The sequence below is a fragment of the Triticum urartu genome, chromosome 4A (genome assembly GCF_056163025.1).
Source record: "Triticum urartu cultivar PI428250 chromosome 4A, HENAU_Tu73, whole genome shotgun sequence".
Classification (NCBI taxonomy): Eukaryota; Viridiplantae; Streptophyta; class Magnoliopsida; order Poales; family Poaceae; genus Triticum; species Triticum urartu.
In genome coordinates this window covers 576,522,317-576,542,502 of record NC_141876.1, presented here as the reverse complement: position 1 = coordinate 576,542,502, position 20,186 = coordinate 576,522,317, and the positions used below count along the sequence as shown (strand labels likewise).

The 20,186-nt window shown below is 48.2% G+C and overlaps 4 protein-coding genes and 1 long non-coding RNA gene across 5 annotated transcripts; 3 read left to right on the top strand and 2 right to left on the bottom strand.

Moving 5' to 3' along the window:
• The first annotated feature begins 433 nt into the window (after window positions 1-433).
• On the top strand, window positions 434-3,446 carry LOC125554294 (Ankyrin repeat family protein). Its single transcript, XM_087519039.1, has 5 exons — window positions 434-740; window positions 2,484-2,575; window positions 2,666-2,744; window positions 2,831-2,928; window positions 3,026-3,446. The coding sequence occupies exons 1-5, from the start codon at window positions 569-571 to the stop codon at window positions 3,209-3,211; spliced, it is 627 nt and encodes a 208-aa protein (XP_087375165.1). The 5' UTR covers window positions 434-568; the 3' UTR covers window positions 3,212-3,446.
• Window positions 3,447-5,473: 2,027 nt separating this feature from the next.
• On the top strand, window positions 5,474-7,308 carry LOC125552927 (zinc finger CCCH domain-containing protein 48-like). The gene has a single exon (XM_048716653.2). The coding sequence runs from the start codon at window positions 5,716-5,718 to the stop codon at window positions 7,042-7,044; it is 1,329 nt and encodes a 442-aa protein (XP_048572610.2). The 5' UTR covers window positions 5,474-5,715; the 3' UTR covers window positions 7,045-7,308.
• On the bottom strand, window positions 7,212-10,030 carry LOC125552928 (mitochondrial import inner membrane translocase subunit TIM22-3). The gene is made up of 5 exons (XM_048716654.2): window positions 9,731-10,030; window positions 9,242-9,306; window positions 9,070-9,142; window positions 8,925-8,978; window positions 7,212-7,715 (listed from the first exon to the last, which is right to left on the bottom strand). Exons 1-5 carry the CDS (start codon window positions 9,885-9,887, stop codon window positions 7,486-7,488), a joined length of 579 nt encoding a protein of 192 aa, XP_048572611.2. The 5' UTR covers window positions 9,888-10,030; the 3' UTR covers window positions 7,212-7,485.
• Window positions 10,031-13,592: 3,562 nt separating this feature from the next.
• LOC125552926 (potassium transporter 1) lies at window positions 13,593-17,073 on the top strand. The gene is made up of 9 exons (XM_048716652.2): window positions 13,593-13,724; window positions 13,871-14,093; window positions 14,221-14,469; window positions 14,593-14,643; window positions 14,748-15,008; window positions 15,128-15,180; window positions 15,277-15,391; window positions 15,481-15,735; window positions 15,842-17,073. The coding sequence occupies exons 1-9, from the start codon at window positions 13,605-13,607 to the stop codon at window positions 16,849-16,851; spliced, it is 2,337 nt and encodes a 778-aa protein (XP_048572609.1). The 5' UTR covers window positions 13,593-13,604; the 3' UTR covers window positions 16,852-17,073.
• On the bottom strand, window positions 16,292-18,655 carry LOC147976761 (uncharacterized). Its single transcript, XR_015601686.1, has 3 exons — window positions 17,985-18,655; window positions 17,717-17,884; window positions 16,292-17,622 (listed from the first exon to the last, which is right to left on the bottom strand). It is a non-coding gene; the product is annotated as an uncharacterized LOC147976761 (long non-coding RNA).
• Window positions 18,656-20,186: the final 1,531 nt, after the last annotated feature.

Sequence of the window (20,186 nt, the reverse complement as noted above, 5' to 3'; positions counted from 1 at the left end):
TTCTACCCTCTCGAGAGAGGGCCGCGGGTATTTATTGATAACGATGGGGCTTATCCCATGAGCGCATACATAAGTTGGAGTACAAGAGAGAATAGATAGAGATGAGAGTTTAAACTAGATACTAGTATATCTCTAACTAACTAACCCTATACCAGAATTATATGCGCCGGCCCATAGGTCTACATGAGATATTTCAACATATGGAACGGGGAAAGACATTAAGACATCATTGTCAAACTCATGAAAAGACAATGAGAGGTGAGGATGAAGAGGGTGAGATAGTACGAAAGAGGAGAGGTGTGGCAAAACAGGCTGTGCCTTAGGGCGAGGATTGACCTAACAATCTATTTCCCGTATATATGATCGTTTTATTCCGTATGATCTGGAGCGTTCGTTCCTGATCCGACGTCGCCAGATATAGGGCAGGCGCCGCCTAGGTAGGTTTTTCGTCCCCGTGAGCTCTCGACACAAGTCTCGCCCGCAGCCGCCGTCGGAGCGCAACGCACGCCCGCGAGCCCACCGAAGCCCAGGCGCGCGGAGACCCTAGCCAAGCGAGTCCTCGCCGCAGATGGCAGTCCCCGGCGGCCGCAACGGCCTCGTCGAGGACGACGACGTCGCCGACCACGCCGGCGCCTTCGTCGCCCCCTCCGACGACGAGGAGGCGCCGCTGCCTCCCCACCTCCAGGCCCTCTCCGACGCCGCCCAGAGCGGCGACGTCGACGCCCTCCGCACCGCGCTCGGTACCGTCTTAATTCCGCCCCCCCCCCCCCCCCCCCCCCCCTGTATCTGGATTATACTTTTAGGGTTCTACGAGGTTATTATTTGATTAGAGCAGAGTACGCGTACTGTATCGATTAATTCACTAGCCAGACCGCCGCTTTTCATGACGCCCCCGTGAAAATTGCAGATGTTTCAGCATATAGTTTAGTGATACTGCCTGAACCTATGGCCTTGTCAGCGGATCAGGTTGTATTTTCTACCTGGATCTTCCTGGTGCATGTCTTGTGTTGGATGATTGCGATGTATGGGTTGTGTTTGGGTCGCTTCTGCACACGCCCTCTGTGTGCTTCCATCAGCTCAGTGACCCAGGAGCAAAGGCTTCACTTAGTCCAGTAGCACTAGGATGCATTTCTGCGTGTGGGAGCACCACATATATGTATGATAAGTTATAAATATTGTTGCTGGAATCTAGGACATGTGACTTAACCTGGAGTGGCATCTCTTATTATTGCAATCTGTTTAGAGCCATCGGTGTAATGCTGTATTTTTTATTTTATTTTTGTGGAGACAGGGGATGCTGTATTATGCCAAGGAAGCAACTAAATGTTAGTTGGAGAAAAAAAAACGTTTGTTAGTGTTTAACGGAATGAAACAATTTGCTGTATGGCTCTTGAGATGATATTCCCTCCGTCCGGAAATACTTGTCGGAGAAATGGATGTATCTAGACGTATTTTAGTTCTAGGTACATCCATTTTTATCCATTTCTCTGACAAGTATTTGTCTGTCAGTTGGTTTTCTGAAAGTAGCAAAACACAAGCATTTTTTAAAAGCCATCTTATGTCAAACACAACTTAAATTTCCTTGCCTAACCCTAGAAAATTTGAAGGACAACTCTAGTTTGGGAATCTTATCTTGTTTATTGAAACTGCTTGCTATGCTTCCTTGGCTGGCATGTCGGCTGTGTTTGGTTGATGCCCACACTAGCCTACCATTGGCTTGCCAATTCTTTGGCCAAGGAATTTCTCACCCTCATTTGGCCAACTATTTGGCAAAAATCTGTGAGAAGAATGGTGGACACCCATTGGCAACCAAAATTTTGGCAGGAAGCCAGACAATGACCAAGATTTGATAGGCACCCAATTTTTTGGCAGGGCTAGTATAGTATGGGCAGCAAACCGAACAGGCCTTCTTCCCCATGAAGTTAATCAACCTTCATCGGGTCTCATCTCACTCTTCAGAACACCCCCTTGTGGTGTTTTTTATGGTTTCCTTGAAAATTTGTAAGGACATAATCTCCATTTTTTAAATATATATTCGTAAAAAAAGCACTTCTATGTTTTGTATTCTTGTAGCATACATAAATTAATAGTTCTTAAACTGAAACATAAACAAGGGAAATGCTATTGCTGTGGTATAGCTGGGATGCACATCATTCATGGTTATTGTCAATGTTCTCTCTTCAAGTTTGTCTAAGTGATCGTTATCAGATCTCACTCTTGCAGTGGTACAATCATATAATGATTAGTTGAGGTCTGTATGGTGATTGTCTAACCATCTGTATGTCGGGGCCATATTGCTGCACTGGTTCAAAAGTCTTGTTGCTAAAATTATTTTGTCTTCATACTTTACTTTTCTTGGTCAGTATAACCTGTTTTTAATGCTGGTGTTTTTGGCAATTATTTGCAACAGAAAAAGCATGCCTGCATATGTGTCTGACGTTGATGGAGCTCTTTATTTAGATTCTACTGTTATGTTTACGCAGATAACTATGGTGGCAGCATTGATGATCCAGTTGAAGATGGTGATACTGTGCTTCACCTGGCATGCTTATATGGCCATCTACTTTGCGTGCAGGTTTACATTGCTATCTTGCATAATTTTCTCCGCCTTCTTGGAAATTTTTCTCTGCTTAATGGTTGTATATAACCATGTTCATCTTGTCAGCTACTGCTGGAACGTGGAGCAAGCTTAGAGTCCAAAGATGAAGAAGGGGCAATTCCTCTCCATGATGCTTGTGCTGGAGGTATGCATTCTTTTACTTGCAGTGGGCTTATTTTTTCCTTTTTGCACTCAATGTGTTTAGTCTATTTACTGACACTCTTTGTACAGGCTTCACCGAGATAGTTCAGTACATTCTCAGTTTTGCTGCAAATGCTGAGGGTTGTGCAACACGAATGCTCAACACCGTTGATGCTGAAGGCGATACTGTAAGCCCTCTTGACCACTTGATCATATGCCAACCATGTTGCATTTACAGCTTTGTGCTATCAGTGGTCTATAACCTTAAATGTTTGCTCCGTGCAGCCACTCCACCATGCTGCCAGAGGGGAACACATGGACACCGTCAAGCTTCTGCTCGAGGCTGGCGCATGTCCCAAGAAGGAGAATGCCTACGGGCAGGCAGCCGCCGAGATGGCCGATCAAGATACCGAAGTCCGGGCCCTGTTAACTGCCAAGCAAGTCGAGGCCAGCGTACACATGGCAAACTGATGGACCTGTCGGAGGGAACCCTTGGTTGAAATCGTTCAAATGATGAGTGGGTGGTAAAATGAGTGGTAGTATTAGACTATTAGTATCTCCATACACAGCTTGCCTACTATGAGAACTGCGTTTCTGTTATCATGAGAACTATGGAGTTTATGTGCAGAGAGGAGGACATGGCGCTTCTCCATTTGCCCTTTGTATCTGTATTTTTCAAGTTATATCAAAGGCTCAATTAGTTGAACTCTATGCCCTGCTTTTCCAGCATGATGATTGCTCTTACCCTTGCGAGAACTTTGAAGAAGGAAATATTTCGTCCATGACAACCTGAGACTGAATTGCTTAAGTTACTTGGGGCGTGTTTGGTGGAGTCTATGGGAATTTTGAAGGAGGCTTGAATGTTCAATAGCTTGCATTCTTGTGTGTTTGGTGGCAAAACAATGAATTTCTGCAACAACAATTTTTTTTTTACAATTCTTACTCAGTTTATATTGTAGATCGTTGCAATTCTAAATGGCAGCGAGTAGAGCTCGTCCGTTTGTGTCATTGATCTATGCAAATTCTACATTGTTAAGAGCAGTAATGTTTTTGCCTTGTTCTTTGATACTTGGTTCAATGTTTTCCATGTTGAAATCTTGCTAGAACTGTGTATACAATCCTTTTTTTTTCATTGTTACTCCATCTGTAAATTAATATAAGACATTTTAGATCACTAAAGTAATGATTCAAAACGTCTTTTATTAGTGTACAGAGGGAGCAGATGATTGTGGTGGCATTCTGGCAATATCAGGAATGAGGTAACCACACTGAACTCATATAGTACATGCTATCAAACAGAAAAATCTCAGGTTAGCATGTCGTCTCATTAGATGGATGCTACTACATAAATACTGTAAGGTATGTACTCGGGCATGTCTAGAGCCAGCGTGTCTCGGTGGAGAACAAGGGTGAGAAGGCTACCAAACACACCCTCGCGTTCACCAGGCGTGGAGTCTGTTGCTACGCTTTTACCATGGTATAAGAAATTTTTTTTGAGACACTGGTTTAAGAGGATGGAACTGTGATTTTGTCTTCTACAAAGTACAAAGATATGATTATGTTTTTTTTGACTGAAACACCGTGCATTCCAATTACCAAGGACCAACCAGATCGGTGGTCACCACACGAGTTACAATATCAGGGAGATTTGAAAGCCAAACAAATTGGTTCCCATAGACACCACTACAGCCTAAAGCAGCCAGTTCATGGGCTGGGGCATTACAAGCGCGTGGACAGTGGTAGACATTCCACTTAATAAAACCGAACTGGAGCAGGTATTTGAGCTCGCGAAAGATGGCACCCAGTGGGGATCGATCAAGAGTTCCAGAATTGATGGTCTGCACAAGAGCCAAGCAATCGGTCTCAAAAACAACACGACCCATGCCATGGTCTTCAGCAAACCGGACCGCATGCAGCAGGGCAGAAGCTTCAGCATGAAGAGCATCGGACATGTTTTCCAACACGCCGGCGGCCGCGAAGAGGACGTCTCCAGCATGGTCCCGAGCAATGCACCCTCAGCCACCAGGTTGTGACAGGCCCCTAAAAGCTGTATCAATGTTGATTTTAACCACATCCAGAGCTGGCTTGACCCATTTCTGAATCCTCTGCACTCTTGGCTGTACATGTTTTGCATTGTATTCCAGCCATTCAGTGACATGTCTGGTAACTGAAGACTGAAACTCCTCCGCTGATGCTCTATTTTGGTTATGATTCGCTTTGTTCCTCTCTGTCCACCACAACCACATGAGGCAAATTGCTCTTAGTTTTACATCCTCGGGTGTACGAAAGAGTTCCTCCAGCAGCCGGCGAGATGTTTGGCATTCAAGTAGGCTTTGACGAACACCCTCCAGACCACAAGCACTCCACATTTTCTTTACCTCTTTGCAGCGCAGAAACAAGTGCCCTCCGTCCTCCGGCAGACGATGGCACACCACGCAACTTGTGTCCAATTCAACTCCAATGTGCTCCACGTTTCGCAGCAAAGGATGACTATTGTGTGCCAATCTCCACATGAAGTGATGTACCTTCCCGGGGCAATTCACTTGCCAGAGGTGCCGCCACATTTTCTTTTCCTCCTCCCGCCCTGACGAGCATTCACCAGTTTGCCGCTGGCATTGGCGCCGAAGAAGGTCGACATGAATCCTATATGCTGAGCGGACAGAGAATAACCCCTTCCTGTCAAACTGCCATGCCATATGTTTTTGATATGGCGTGATACAAATCTTTCTCAAAATTGAATACCAAAGAAACCTAATGTACATTAATTGTATATTTTTTTAATTTCACGGCGTAGGGATTTTTATTACAAAATCACGAAAACGCGCCGCTGTGTGCGCTTTGCATGCTGGGGTCGGTAAGTAGCACTACTGGCACGAACCGGGGCCGGGCTGCCGATCTACATATAGCTGAACGCGAACCCACCAGCGAACGCGGAATTCCCCCACTCCCATTCGACCGATCGCCGCCTCTCCTCCATGGCGGCCGTGCAGCGCCGCCAACCCCTCCTCCCGCCCGCCTCGCATCAGCTGCGCCGCGGCGACACCGCGTGTTCCGGCACCGCGCCGCCGCCCGTCTGCCGCTACTGGAAGTCCGGCCACTGCGGCCGGAACCCCTGCCGGTTCCTCCACGCCGATCCGGCGGAGAGGCCGCCGGCCGTCGTCGTCGTCGCCAAGAAGCGCAGCAACACCTGGGTCAACACTTCCTCCAAAATCGCCAAGCCCAGCGCCACAACCGATGAAGGAGAGGCCGCGGTTCCTCCGGTGTCGCCGCCGCCGCCGACCAAACCCAGCCCCGCAACCAATGCCCGCGAGGCGGCGGTCCCTCCGGCGGCTTCTGATCGCGTCCAGGAACCACCGGTCGGCGGCGCATGGTGCGTCGGCGACGGCATCCGCGGCGTCGCCCGGCTCGAGGGCCACTCCAAGGCGGTCACCGGCGTCGCCGTGCCCGAAGGGTCCGGCAAGCTCTTCTCCGGCAGCCTGGACGGCACGGTGCGCGCCTGGGACTGCGCTACCGGGCAGTGCGTCCGCGGCGCGCCGGTGCAGGAAGGGGAGGTGGGCCGCCTGATCGCCATGGGCCCGTGGGTGCTCGTCGGCGTCCGCGGCGCCGTCAGGGCGCTCCACGCGGGGAGCGGCAATGAGCTGCGGCTGCGGCTGCCCGCCGACGGCGCGCAGGTGACCGCACTCCTGGCAGAGGACGACGAGCGCCTCTTCGCCGGCGCGGAGGACGGCGCCATCTACATGTGGAGGCTGGGCCGAGAGCACCAGCGCTTCGACGAGGTCGCCGCGCTCGCGGGCCACGGCGGGCACGCCGTCGCGTCGCTGGCCCAGGGGAAGGGCGCGCTCTACTCTGGTGCGTCGGACGGCGGCATCAGGGTCTGGGACCTCGAGACGCGCCGGTGCGTCTGCAGATTCGCCGGCCACGCGTCCATGGTCACCGCGCTGCTGTGCTGGGACCGGTTCCTGCTCTCCTCGTCCGTCGACGGCACCGTCAAGGCCTGGAGGTCCAAGCCGGACCGTGACGACGTCGAGCCGGAGCTGGAGGTGCACTACACCCACAGGGAAGAGGGCGAGCGGGTGGTCGCCATGGACGGGACGCACGACGCCGACAAGAAGCCCGTCCTGCTGGTCTCGCGTGGCGACGGCATCGTTCGTGTCTACGACCTCCCGTCGTTCAAACCCAGAGGCCAGATTCACTGCAACGGCGAGGTCACGGCAATGTCGCTCAGGACCCCCGGCATGGTCTTCACCGGAGACGCGTCCGGCGAGGTCAGAGTGGTGAAGTGGACGCCGGCAGCTGCAGCCTGAATTATTCATTAGGTGCACCACTGGCCTCTGCAAACCGACCCCGTCGACCACAGGCAGCTTCGATTGTAGGCCAGTGAGCAATCAGTAGGATACCAGTTCAATGTGAAGATACCAGTGGCAATGCTTAGTACTCCATTATACAGTATGGATCAGAGATATTCAGAATCTGAAGAACTGCAATCACTTCATTCTTACTGTACTTGTCACAAAACCATGTCTCAGATGTTAACAGGAGAACAAAATGCGAAGGTTTTTCAGGATTTTTATCTGCCATGTCAAAGGAGCACATGCTGCAGAACGCATCAAGAAAAAGACTGGCAAGGAAGCAAAACTACACACTCTTGACAAGTCCAGAAACGAATTTCCATACGCTAAGGAAGTCTGGTGCTAAGGTTTTTACTGATCATCTCTCTCTCTCTCTTTCTCTCCCCATGATGTTGCCTAGTGCTTGGGCTTCACTAAGGTCTGGCAGCATGAAGCTAGAGCATCTGATGCGTCGAGGATTGGTGGTAGCGTGAAAGGGGGGAGGACGCCGCCTTTCCCGTGCCCAAAGGTCAGAGCGTTTCCGCCGAGCGTGTGGGCCATTGCAGCCTGCTGCTTGTTCAGCCCCTCCATTATGCAAGAGAACGCTGCGAAGGTGGCGCAGCTCTGAATCAACGCTTGAGGTGTTCCTGGGTTAAGAGAACCAACCACATGAGAAATGATGTAACCAAAGCTCTGATAGTAAAGAGATAAACTGTCGCTGGTATCAATAATTTATTCTAAAGAGCAGCTTGGCGCACATGCACAAATGATCCCCACAAACAAAAATCCAATCTTCAAACATCCTTCCAATGTGCCAGCTATAGACTCATGCCTCCTTGGACACTTGAATATTACAGAGAAAAGCTATGCAGGTAAAACATATGTGCCGGTAAAGCGACATAGTGGTGCAGTTTGAGCTAACAAGAGATGCATGCATAACAATGTGTCCAGCTAGCCACTAATATTACTGACCTTTTTCAGGTAACGTATTACCCATGAGCACTAACTGAAACTGAACATTGCAGCGAATTGTTCTTAATAAAATGTGCTAATCAGCACCACAGATGCATGAGTGATTCAGTTTCTACATGATGTGTTAGACATGAATATAGCTCGACTTTTTTTCAAGTGTCATTACAGTTAATTTGGATCCTGTCCCGTCTTATCCAGTGTGTGCAAGATTCCAACGACAAGCAAAACACGCACTCAAGTGTCTCCTGAGTAAGAACAAGGTATCTTGATTTTGTTAATTTCTTAGACATGATACTGAACTGCTTGGAAACCAGCTTTGATAAAGTATACTCCCTCCCTCCCAAAATAAGTGTCTCAAACTAAAGCTGAGACACTTATTTTGGGACGGAGGGAGTAACAATTAGAGGAAGCAATTCAGTCATGCATTTATAGGCAAAATTCAGTTTACATTCACACCCGATCTCTCTAAATAAATATCAGTTGAAATCCAATTCAAGAACTACAAGCACACAACATATAACTTACGCTCAATGGAGTACCTACATACTACACAGTTTACCAAATGCAAATTATTGTCCTAACCATACAGTTTTAGGAAGTAAAGAGTTTTTTACAGATTGCCAACCAGGAATTTACACATAGCAATTCAGGGTCGCTAGATTTTCAGAAAAATAACTGTTGAACAATCAAGTAGCCAGAGCACCAAATATTTGGTACACTATAAACCAAAACATGTTTGCCACTAGTAAGTACTAACAAAAAATGATAATGACACCCAATATCATACACCATCCTTTTTCATATGAGGTACAGTAACCAGACAATACCATTGTCACGTACACTAGGTGAGCTGTGAAAGTAACATTAGTTCAACACAAATGTACCTGGAAAGCTCAAGGCAAGGCCAGTGCAACATCCAGCAATGCCAGAATTGACAACTGTCAAAGGAACATGTCAGTTGAGTTCATACTATATGTTCAACCATCGAGATTCCAACACACAAATAGAAAGATAAAAATGTAAACTTACGATCATCTTTTCCGCGTAGCTTTTTCAATAAGCACACAATAAAACTCTGGACGCCGGAGAGAACTGCAAAAGTCTAATTCAAGAAATTTCTATCATGAGCATTCTGTCTGGAAAAGGATAATGCATCTCAATTTGAGAGAACATATCCCCACAAGCATTATGAACAACAAACCTTGGCAGCAGAGCCTGCATTGCTGAGTGAGCCCTTGAAGCCCTTCTTAGTGATCAAACCTTGCCCTGAAAAAAGAACCGAGTGAGCCACATAAGGATTTTATATGCGAGGGGAATAACTAGGGTTCACAGGTTCTTTAAGTTAGTGAAACCATATCAACGCAGTATAAGAACATTCAGACTAGCAGAAACTATTAAAAGATCCAGGCTACCAAACTAAAGGTATCGCGTGCAACGTGCAATTATCTGCAAAGCAATATATCCAGCAACACTGTATAACCTTATCTAGGAATTTCCGTAAGCTTGGATTCGAGTGAGAATTGCACGCGTCAGTGCAAGGGAAATTCCTATCACTATCTGCCCTAATAAGAGCTGACCACGAAAACTGAAAATTTGGGGACAGCAACAGCAGATAGATAATGAATGCAGCGACGCGTAATAGAGTTATCTGGGAGAAGAAAAGGGCGGGGTTGGGGAATGGGGATAATACCGTATCCAACGACGCCTCCAACGAAGGCGCCGGCGCCGAAGTCCCCGGCAGACCGGAGGAGGCAGACGACCGGAGCGGCGTACAGAGGCGACGGAGGCACGCCTCCCTCGGCTCCGAGCCCGTCGCCGTCCGACCCGTTCTCGCGCCTTGACGACATCTCCCTGAACGAACTCGCAGGCGGGGGCGCGGTGGACGGGGGAGGTCACCGGCGAGGCGATGGGCGATGGCTGAGGATGAAGCGGCAGCGGCGGGGGAGACAAGGTAAGAGAGGAGGCGACGGGATGCGGTGGCGAGCTTTGGAGGACGATGCGATGGGCGTGGGCCGTGGGCCGTGGGCCGTCGGCAGTGATATGGACTTCTGTTAGGCAGGGCGGGCCGCGGGAAGGCAGGAATGCATTTTTTTCTCGCTCTGTGGATGTCCGCTCGATATGGAAAATGCAACATTTTTAGCTGCGATATTGTTTGCATTACTTTTTTTTATTCTGAATGAACACGAGGTGCGGTTTCAGTATTAATAGGCACAAGGAGAAAGAGGTTAATCTTGATGGACAGGTGTTGCCTTAGGAGGGCACCTTTCAATATTTTGGGTCAATGCTGCAGAAGGATGAGGATATTGATGAAGATGTGAACCATCGAACCAAAATCGGATGGATGAAGTGAGGCCAAGCTTCTGACGTTCTCTATGACGAGAGTGCCATACAAGCTAAAAGGCGGGTTACATAAGACGACGATTTGACCCGCAATGTTGTATAGCGCTGAGTGTTAGCCGAGTAAAAGGTGACATGTTCAACAGCTAGGTGTAGCGGAGATGCACATGTTGAAATGAATGTGTGGTCACACAAGAAAGGATCAAATGAGAAATGATGATATATGGGATAGAGTCGGGGTAGCATTGATTGAAGAAATGCTTATTCAACATTATATAAGATAGTTGCCTCCATAAACTCCAGTGCATAGCGGATGATGAAAGTGTACTGATAATTTCAAGAGAGGTCGGGATAAACTGAACTTGACATGTGAGGAGTCTGTAAAGAGATATTTGAAGGACTGGAGTATCACCAAAGAAGTAGTCATGGATAGATGTGCCTAGAGCCTTATCATCCATGTGCCGAAACCATGAGTTGGTCGCAAGATATTATGGGTTTCAACTCTAATCTACCCCAATTTGTTTGGGACAGAAGTATGTGGAAGCTCATCATCCATAATCTTGCTGGTGCTGGTGCTGTTGCTAGTGTTGTTGTTGTTGTAAACATTACTCCCTCTTTTTCGGTTTATAAGGCTCAATTCAAAAATCTCACCATCCAAGGTAGATGATGAGTGGTGGAATATTTTTTGTAGTTTGCAAAAGCACCCAATTAATGCTCTTGTTTTCCTCAAAAAATTATATTTACGAATGCATTAATTGCAATGCATGCATGCATAAAGTGCATGCATTGGTCAGTTTTCTCTTAATACTTGCATGCAATAATTTAATGCACCTTGAAGTCTGAACATGTGATGGAGAACAACCAAATTGAGCCTTATAAGATGGAAAAACTAAAATTTTGAGATAAGCCCTATAAACCGAAAAGGAGGGAGTACATAACAATTAATAATACTATAAACAAGTGAATTTTGGTGCCAAAATATGATTAAATACTTCCTGCACACACACGAAAAGAAATCAAGACGGCCTTATTGCCATTCTTACATCATGCATATAGGCATGTTGTGTCACTAAAATTCACTACGATTTGGTAGCTTGTCATGCACTGATCTATCACTATAAACATGATTTTTTTTCACGGCTTTCGAAAGGGGTGGGTAATAGGATTTTTTTACCAATATATGTGTTGTATGAAATATTAGCGATCCATACAAAGCGCTATGACGTCGCATCCAGACACGGAGAAGACACGGCGAAAGTAGATGATCACACACCAGCAGCATGAAAAATATATTACTTTCCTCCTCGCTGTTCTTAGTTTTATATCCTTGAAAGATTGGCGATAGAAATGTCAAACCACAATTATTTCGTCGAGACTCTTATCTTTCTTTTGTTTAACGAAGATGGCGATGAGGGCCAATATGTCCTCGTTTCATGACATCTTGAGTAAAGTAACGCCAATGATTAAGTGTTTCTTTTCCGAAGAAATGATTAGTAAACGTTTCAAGGTCAACCCTCGGCTGCACCATACGCTATGATAATGCTAGTTTCGGGACATCCATGTACGTAGCTGTGTTGGACAGGGAGCATCATTCCGTACGATTTGTCCTTTGGTGTACTTTGGCGTGCACAACCGAAAACTTAGCGCGGCTATGCATGTGCTTTGTTTGACACAGGGCTCATTATTGTGTTGGATGAAAAGTACTTCCTTTGTAAATTAATATAAAAGCGTTTAGATCATTAAAATAGTAATCTAAATACTGTTATAATTAATATAAAAGCGTTTAGATCATTAAAATAGTAATCTAAATACTGTTATATTATTTACAGAGGAAGTACTATCGTATGAGAGTCATTTTCTGGAACGGGCGTCTCAGTTGGTCAGGAGTGTTTGCATTTTTTTTTGAATTTATTCTAGGTTTTACAGTGCTGTCTGTGTAGTGATATATGATGTTCCTGTCGACTATGATGTATATAATGACTTTCTCAATCTCATGATATGCCGTCTTAGTCTCTCGAAGGTGCTCATACGGATAACGTGCGCCTCAACTACAAGGTGCATGTGATGACTGCGTCAATTTTGAGATGTGTTGACTTAATCTCTCGGAAGTGTTCGTAGGGATAAGTGTACCTCAACTACATGGTATCTCTCGAGATATGTCGGTAGATTGTCATAGGTGTTCCTAGGATATGTGTGTGCGCGCACATGTGTTCAAGTAAGTAACATGTGTATATGAACATCTATGTTTGTACTTTTTTTCGAGTCACTTTCACAAGGAAATCTAAACCAAGTATATCACACCGTATGTGCTCCTGCCTTACCGCAATTATCACCCAAATGTAGTACCCCACATGAAGTGAAATTCATATCCAAAATTTTGTTAAAATTTAAAACACCAATAGTTTTACTAGATGCCGAGTTTTACGTATTGACGACAGGCAAGCATATTTTACCCTTTTTTTCGACCGTGTTTTTTTTATCGACTTATAAAACAAGCCCCAGGTCATACGAGCAGTGAACTCACACCGGCATATGCGTAAGCATAACTGAGGTCACATGTACAAGTAAAAAAAAGGTGAAACGCGATGCCAAAACGATCCGGAGACCACACCGTCGCGTTAAGTAAAGGCATTATTTGTCGACGTAATTAAAAAAGACATTATTTGTCGACGTAATTAAAAAAAGACATTATTTGTCGCCTACTCCATATATACACACCTAAGTACTACATCGGCAAGTAACCTACCTTGGAGAAGATGAGTTCTCTGATCTGGTTAAAATAGCACCAATGATTGGGATTTGTTTATCTGGCGGCTAAGTCAATGGACGCAAGCAATCTCGGCAGCCGCAAACCGAGGCCTCATTTGCTAAGTAACCAATCTTCTTTGATCTGGTGGCAGCATTCGTTTGAATATGTTTTACCCGCGTGAACACGAGAGAGACACCAATGACTTTTAAGTGCTCATGAGGCTTGGATTAAAATAGCACCAATTATCACCCAGGTATGATAATGTACCAGCTGCTGGGTGTACGGTCAGTGCCACCTCAAGCAAACGAAAGCTTCATGTCAACTCTCAGGAGCAACCTCATGTGCTAGCTCAAATCTGCACCGCTCTATTTAAACAAGCCCTCACCTTCTTCCTCCAACGGGAGCTAGCTACCTGCAGCTGCAGACCTTCGCCGCTAACCCGGAGTAGAACTGCAAGCTGCAACACCCCCTGAAGGAGATGTCGGCCCAGGCGGAGGAGCCGCGGGGCACGGAGACGGTGCCTGCCCCGCTCAAGCGCCATGACTCGCTGTGGGGTGATGCAGAGAAGGTGTCCCATTCCAACCACCATGGCTCCCGGGTATGTATATCATGTGTCGTCCTTCCCCTGCAATTCAGACGGCCATGTCAATTCGCCGGCAGCAATGGTGCAATCTATCTGACGGAGCAGTGTGAGTACCCTACTTAACTTCCTCTGGGCGACGCATGCATGATATATATATGCAGGTGAGCTGGGTCCGGACGCTGAGCCTCGCGTTCCAGAGCGTCGGCATCATCTACGGCGACATCGGGACGTCGCCGCTCTACGTCTACTCCAGCACCTTCCCCGACGGCATCAAGCACAACGACGACCTCCTGGGCGTCCTGTCGCTCATCATCTACACCCTCATCATCATACCCATGCTCAAGTACGTCTTCATCGTGCTCTACGCAAACGACAACGGAGATGGTATGCAGACGCAATTACGCATATATAACCCCAATTAGTTCCATCAAATTAGCGTACGTACCTGCTTGCTGGATTGCTGAAGCTGGACTGCACGCTGCTCTTCTTGCTGGCTCGCTGTTGTTTGCAGGTGGCACGTTTGCGCTTTACTCGCTGATATCGCGGTATGCGAAGATCAGGATGATACCGGACCAGCAGGCCGAGGATGCTGCGGTGTCGAATTACCGGATAGAAGCGCCCAACTCGCAGCTGAGGAGGGCGCAGTGGGCCAAGCAGAAGCTCGAGTCTAGCAAGGCGGCCAAGATCGCGCTCTTCACCCTCACCATCCTCGGCACATCCATGGTGATCGGCGATGGAACCTTGACGCCCGCAATCTCTGGTAATCAATCAATCAATCAATCATGTATCAAAGAGTCAACGCCTATTAATTATATACAGTATTAATATTCTCATGCATAAAAGGAGAAGTAATACTAACATACATATATTTTGTTCATGGCAGTGCTGTCTGCAGTGAGTGGGATCAGAGAAAAAGCGCCAAGCCTGACTCAAAGTATGTGAATCCAAGGAAGGATTAGTAGCTAAGATGTTTGCTTATATTTCTTACCCATCAGTCCATCACACCGATCTGACGGCCTTCCGTGGTTGTTTGAACAGCACAAGTGGTGCTCATCTCGGTGGCGATCCTGTTCATGCTCTTCTCGGTCCAGCGTTTCGGGACCGACAAGGTCGGCTACACGTTTGCTCCGGTCATCTCGGTGTGGTTCCTTTTCATTGCGGGCATCGGGTTGTACAACCTCGTCGTTCATGATGTCGGTGTCCTACGGGCCTTCAATCCGATATATATCATACAGTACTTCAAGAGGAATGGCAAGGAGGGATGGGTTTCACTTGGTGGAGTCATCTTGTGTGTCACAGGTAACCAACAATTTAACCTTTTCTGACTCACTGAAAAGACCTTGTGTTGCCTGCCTGCCTGCCTGCATAGGCTGTAATATAATAGTTAATCTGACATGATGAATTCACTGAATGTACAGGCACAGAAGGTATGTTTGCTGACCTGGGACATTTCAACATCAGGGCTGTTCAGGTACTTCAATGTTTATTAGATATAGATTCATTCTGGAAGTCAACTATCTTTCCCTAGCCACAAGTCATAACAGAACCATGCATATATATCCCACAGATCAGCTTCAACGGCATCTTGTTCCCGGCTGTTGGGCTGTGTTACATCGGCCAGGCGGCTTACCTGAGGAAATTCCCAGAGAACGTGGCAAACACCTTCTATAGATCTATCCCGGGTAGGTACAAGAACAAATAAGCATATTCCCAGCAAATATATGTACTTGGTAAATAAATAGATAAATATGTGTGCATGTTCCTCCTGCAGCACCCATGTTCTGGCCAACCTTCATCGTTGCCATCCTTGCTGCCATCATAGCAAGCCAAGCTATGCTGTCCGGCGCATTTGCCATCCTCTCCAAGGCTCTGTCTCTGGGTTGCATGCCCAGGGTTCAAGTCATCCACACATCACACAAGTACGAGGGGCAGGTGTACATTCCTGAAGTCAACTTCATAATGGGATTGGCGAGCATCGTAGTCACCGTCGCCTTCAGAACCACCACCAGCATCGGACATGCTTATGGTAAGTTGGTACCCACCACTCCCACTTCAATGGTTTGTGTTTGATGATCCTTTCAACAGCCTGATGGGTCAAAATTTGATGTGATACGTATGTTGGTGGCTCGCAGGGATCTGTGTTGTTACTACATTCATCATCACCACCCACCTGATGACCGTCGTGATGCTCCTCATATGGAAGAAGCACGTCATCTTCATCGCGCTCTTCTACGTCGTGTTTGGCTCCATAGAGTTGATCTACCTCTCTTCCATACTGTCGAAATTCATCGAGGGCGGGTACCTCCCCATCTGCTTCGCGCTGGTCGTGATGAGCCTGATGGCGGCATGGCACTACGTCCAAGTCAAGAGGTACTGGTACGAGCTGGATCACATCGTGCCCACCAGTGAACTGACAGTGCTGCTCGAGAAGAACGATGTGAGGAGGATCCCTGGGGTTGGCCTCCTCTACACGGAGCTGGTCCAGGGCATCCCTCCGGTGTTCCCTCGGCTGATCGAGAGGATACCATCCGTGCACTCCATCTTCATGTTCATGTCCATCAAGCACCTGCCCATCTCGCGTGTCCTGCCCGCAGAGAGGTTTCTCTTCCGGCAGGTCGGCCCGAGGGAGCAGCGGATGTTCCGCTGCGTGGCGCGGTATGGATATACCGACACGCTGGAGGAGCCCAAGGAGTTTGTGGCCTTCCTCATGGATGGGCTCAAGATGTTCATTCAGGAGGAGAGTGCATTCGCACACAACGAAGTGGAGGAGATCACCGCTGGTGGTGAAGCTTCCAGTGATCAGCCATCTATGGCATCGGGGCGATCCACGCGCAATGCAGTGCACAGCGAGGAGACGGTCCAAGCCAGGGTGAGCAGCCACTCGTCGGGGAGGATCGCTAGCTTCCGTTCCAACCGGACAGTCGAGGAGGAGAAGCAACTGATCGACAGAGAGGTGGAACACGGGATGGTGTATCTGATGGGTGAGGCCAATGTCACCGCCAAAGCCAACTCGTCGGTGTTCAAGAAGATGGTGGTCAACTATGTTTACACATTCTTGAGGAAGAACTTGACGGAGGGGCACAAGGCACTAGCCATTCCGAAAGATCAGTTGCTCAAAGTTGGGATCACATACGAGATATAGTGATTTCACCCCAAGCGTGTACGTATGATCGGGGATGTGCGTGAGCTAAACCATGTGATTCTGGCTGTATGGTAGTACTAGTTTGAAGGGCGAAGAGGATATGCGTGTGTGCCCGCACACCTTTTTTCTTTGGGTTTGGATTTGATGGTTTTCTTCATGCTTTGGTTTCTATGTACAGTGTACCGTTATCTGAGCTGAATACAAGGGTGTTTTTTTTATGAACTAAGTTATAGGGATGATATTGCAAGCACAACTTCAACTGGTGAGTGTGCTCCCTTGTCATAAGCAAGGTTCATGATTCTTTTTTGACTGGTCGGAATGCAGTTGTGGAGCCAGGATTCTCAACATGAATGTGGGGAGTTAAAAAAAAACACTATCTTAGAACAATAATACGACATGGAGATTCACAATTAACGACAATGAAAGTACAACAAACTGTTACACAGTACACCCTCCGTCCCAAAATAAGTGACTCAACTTTGTACTGGGACGGAGGGAGTATGTAACAATAACATCTCCTGTAGTTGAGTTACATCGCAAAATCACGGAGAAATCACAAGTTAACTCTACAATCCTCTTTTAGAAAAGGGGAATAACGGCACCATCTTTTACTTGCATGGATAAATTAACGTTCAAGAAAAGTAACCAGGCAAGGCAAACCATGGAAGCACGCACAAGAAAAGTAATGCATAGATTTCACCTTGCTCCTTCCTCCCTCGACCAAATGCAAATTGCAGAGAAGGTTGCTGAAACTCGATTGGCTTCTAGAAGCTTGCGGCAGACAGATCAATAGATGTGGGTCACCCTCTGTTCTTGGTTGGAGAAATACAGAAACCTAGAAGAAGAAGAAGATTAGAGAACTCACAACAGACGCCGATGTCGAGGCCGCGCCGTCCTGCCTGCCGCCGAGGAGTGGCGCGGGATAACGTGACGAGGACGATGCGGGTGCCCGAGCGGCCGTGTGACAGAGAGTACTGGAGTGGGAGATCAGGCAGACGGGGTGCGGCCGTGTGGCGGCGCCGGCGCCTGGGGCCTGGAAATGGGAGAAGCAAGAGGGAAGCGGGGTTGTTATTACCGGGGGACTAGAATGACTCTGCACCCCATCCCACCCCACCCCACCCCACCCCACCTACCCCCCCTCTCCGGCGACGCCTCCCGCTTGGACCGTTGGGCAGATTTCGCCGGTGACGCCGCGCCCCTCGCGACCTACGTTCCTCGGAGCAACTCGGAGCCTGATCGAGTTCCTTCACCCCGGGCGGCAGGTGCGTTTTTCTGCGGCGGGGTTTGGGATTGGAGCTGCGCTGGAGGAGGCGGAGGGCGGCGGACGGGGAGCGTTGGCGGTGGGCGGCCGACAGGATGAGTGCAGCGGGAGCCCGAGATGTGGCGTCAGATGCAGAGATCCAAGTGCTGGTGTTCGCGAGGAATCATGCAGAGAGAAATCTGCGCGATGCCAAAAGGACTCTGGCTCTACGAGCAATGTCGAGGACCGATGCGAACGAGCGAGAGCTCTACGAGCAATGTCGAGGACCGATGCGAACGAGCGAGAGAGGATTTTCGCCATGGCACCTGTGCTGACAGTGGATCTGATTTTGCGGTGGGCGGAGGAGGAGGCATGTTCAACCTCAAGGGCACAGAGAGCGAAATGGAGGCTGTTCAGAAGGGATTGAGAGGTGATCAGACTGGGGAGAGAGGAATTCGTGTCCTGGACCCCAACAGGACGAAGGATTCAGGGGTTTCATCGCCATTGCTAGTGCTTGGGGAGCATGGAGGCTTCAGCTTCGAGCTGCGCATGGAGAGGAGTTTGGTCAGGAGAGATTTGGGCCCTGGTGACTTACAGGTGGCCCCCGTTGTCAATGAGTGGGAGGAGGTGGATGCCACCTACTTTGGACAGCTGTGGGGGGAGCAGTTATCAACACCCCCCCCCCCCACACACACAACCCGTGCTGCACGGCGCCCGTGTGAAAAAAGCAAACCCTAGAGAAGGGGGAGCCATAGTCTGGATCCGTAGGGGTTTGTGGGAGGAGAAGAGTTTTGATGTTGATGATTGTTTTCCTACAGCAGAAAGAGATTTGAGGTTCAAAGATCCGATCGTTTTCAGCTGGTCCACCTTAGTTTCTAGAGGGGTGAGATTGGCCAGAGATCTGCGGGAGAGGAAGAAAGAAATGGCTGATAACGCAAGAGGTCGAGGCAGGGGGAGAGGTGCGGGAAGACCTCTACCTCCGCAGCAGATGCAGGGTGCGCCGATCAGGGGGGATGGGACCCTTTGGATACCCGCCGCCTTTCTTCGGCTATCCAGGGGCTCCTCCTCCATGGATGTTTGCGGGTGGCTTTCCGCCTTATCCTTCACAGGGGATGTTTCCTCAACAGGGGCAGTGGGGATATGGAGGAGGGCAGCAAACAGAAGGGCAAATGCATCAACAGAAGCCTCGAGGCCAGAATCAGGTTCAGGGAAAAGAGGGGAAGCAGAAGAAAGGGAAAATCAAAGTGACTGCAGGTCCTGGGACAGTGGATAGGAGTGAGCAAGGGGGTCATGCTGTGGAATTTACTGAATATGCTCAGGTCACTTGCTATAACTGTGGGGATCCGGGACATCATCGAGCTATATGTGAAAAACCCCAAGAAGTGTTTCATTTGCAAAGCTACAGCACACCAGGTTGATGCTTGTCCTGTCAAGAAGAGACCTCACCAGGTGGCAAAGTACATTGGGAGTGCTGCTCCAGGTTTGGGTTTTTATCACCTGGAGGCAGCCGATATGGGTGTAAATTCCATTGGTGTTCTGAAAAACTGTGGTGTGGTCTATGTTGAGGAGGGGGAGATTAGTAAGGAGGGGCTGGCTAAAAGAATTCTCATCTATATACAAGACCAATTGGCCTTGGCAAATCAGGGCCTTGGATGAGTGGTCATACCTGGTGAAGTTTCCACCACACATTTCAGTGGAGCAAGTAGCTGGGTATCCAAGCTTTGGACTTACGAAAAAGGATGTGGTGGTTAATGTGGAGGTCTGGAAAGAAGAGATAGGAGATATGGAAGAACTGGCTGAGGTCTGGATTCAGATAAGGGGTTTACTCCCCATGGTGTGAATGGGCTGTGGTAGACCAATGCACATCCTCGTTTGGGCTGCTTCTCGACATGGACTGGCAAGGAATGTTCCAGAACATGTTTGAGTATGTTAGGGTGAAAGTCCATTGTAGAGATCCATCTAAAATCCCTACAGAAAGAATGTTTAAAATGGAAGGCATAACCTTTAAAGTGAAATTTGCTATGGAGGTCCCTGTGCGGGATAGATCAAACAAAGGGCAGAGCTCTGAGGCAAGGAAAGATGGGGATGATGATGC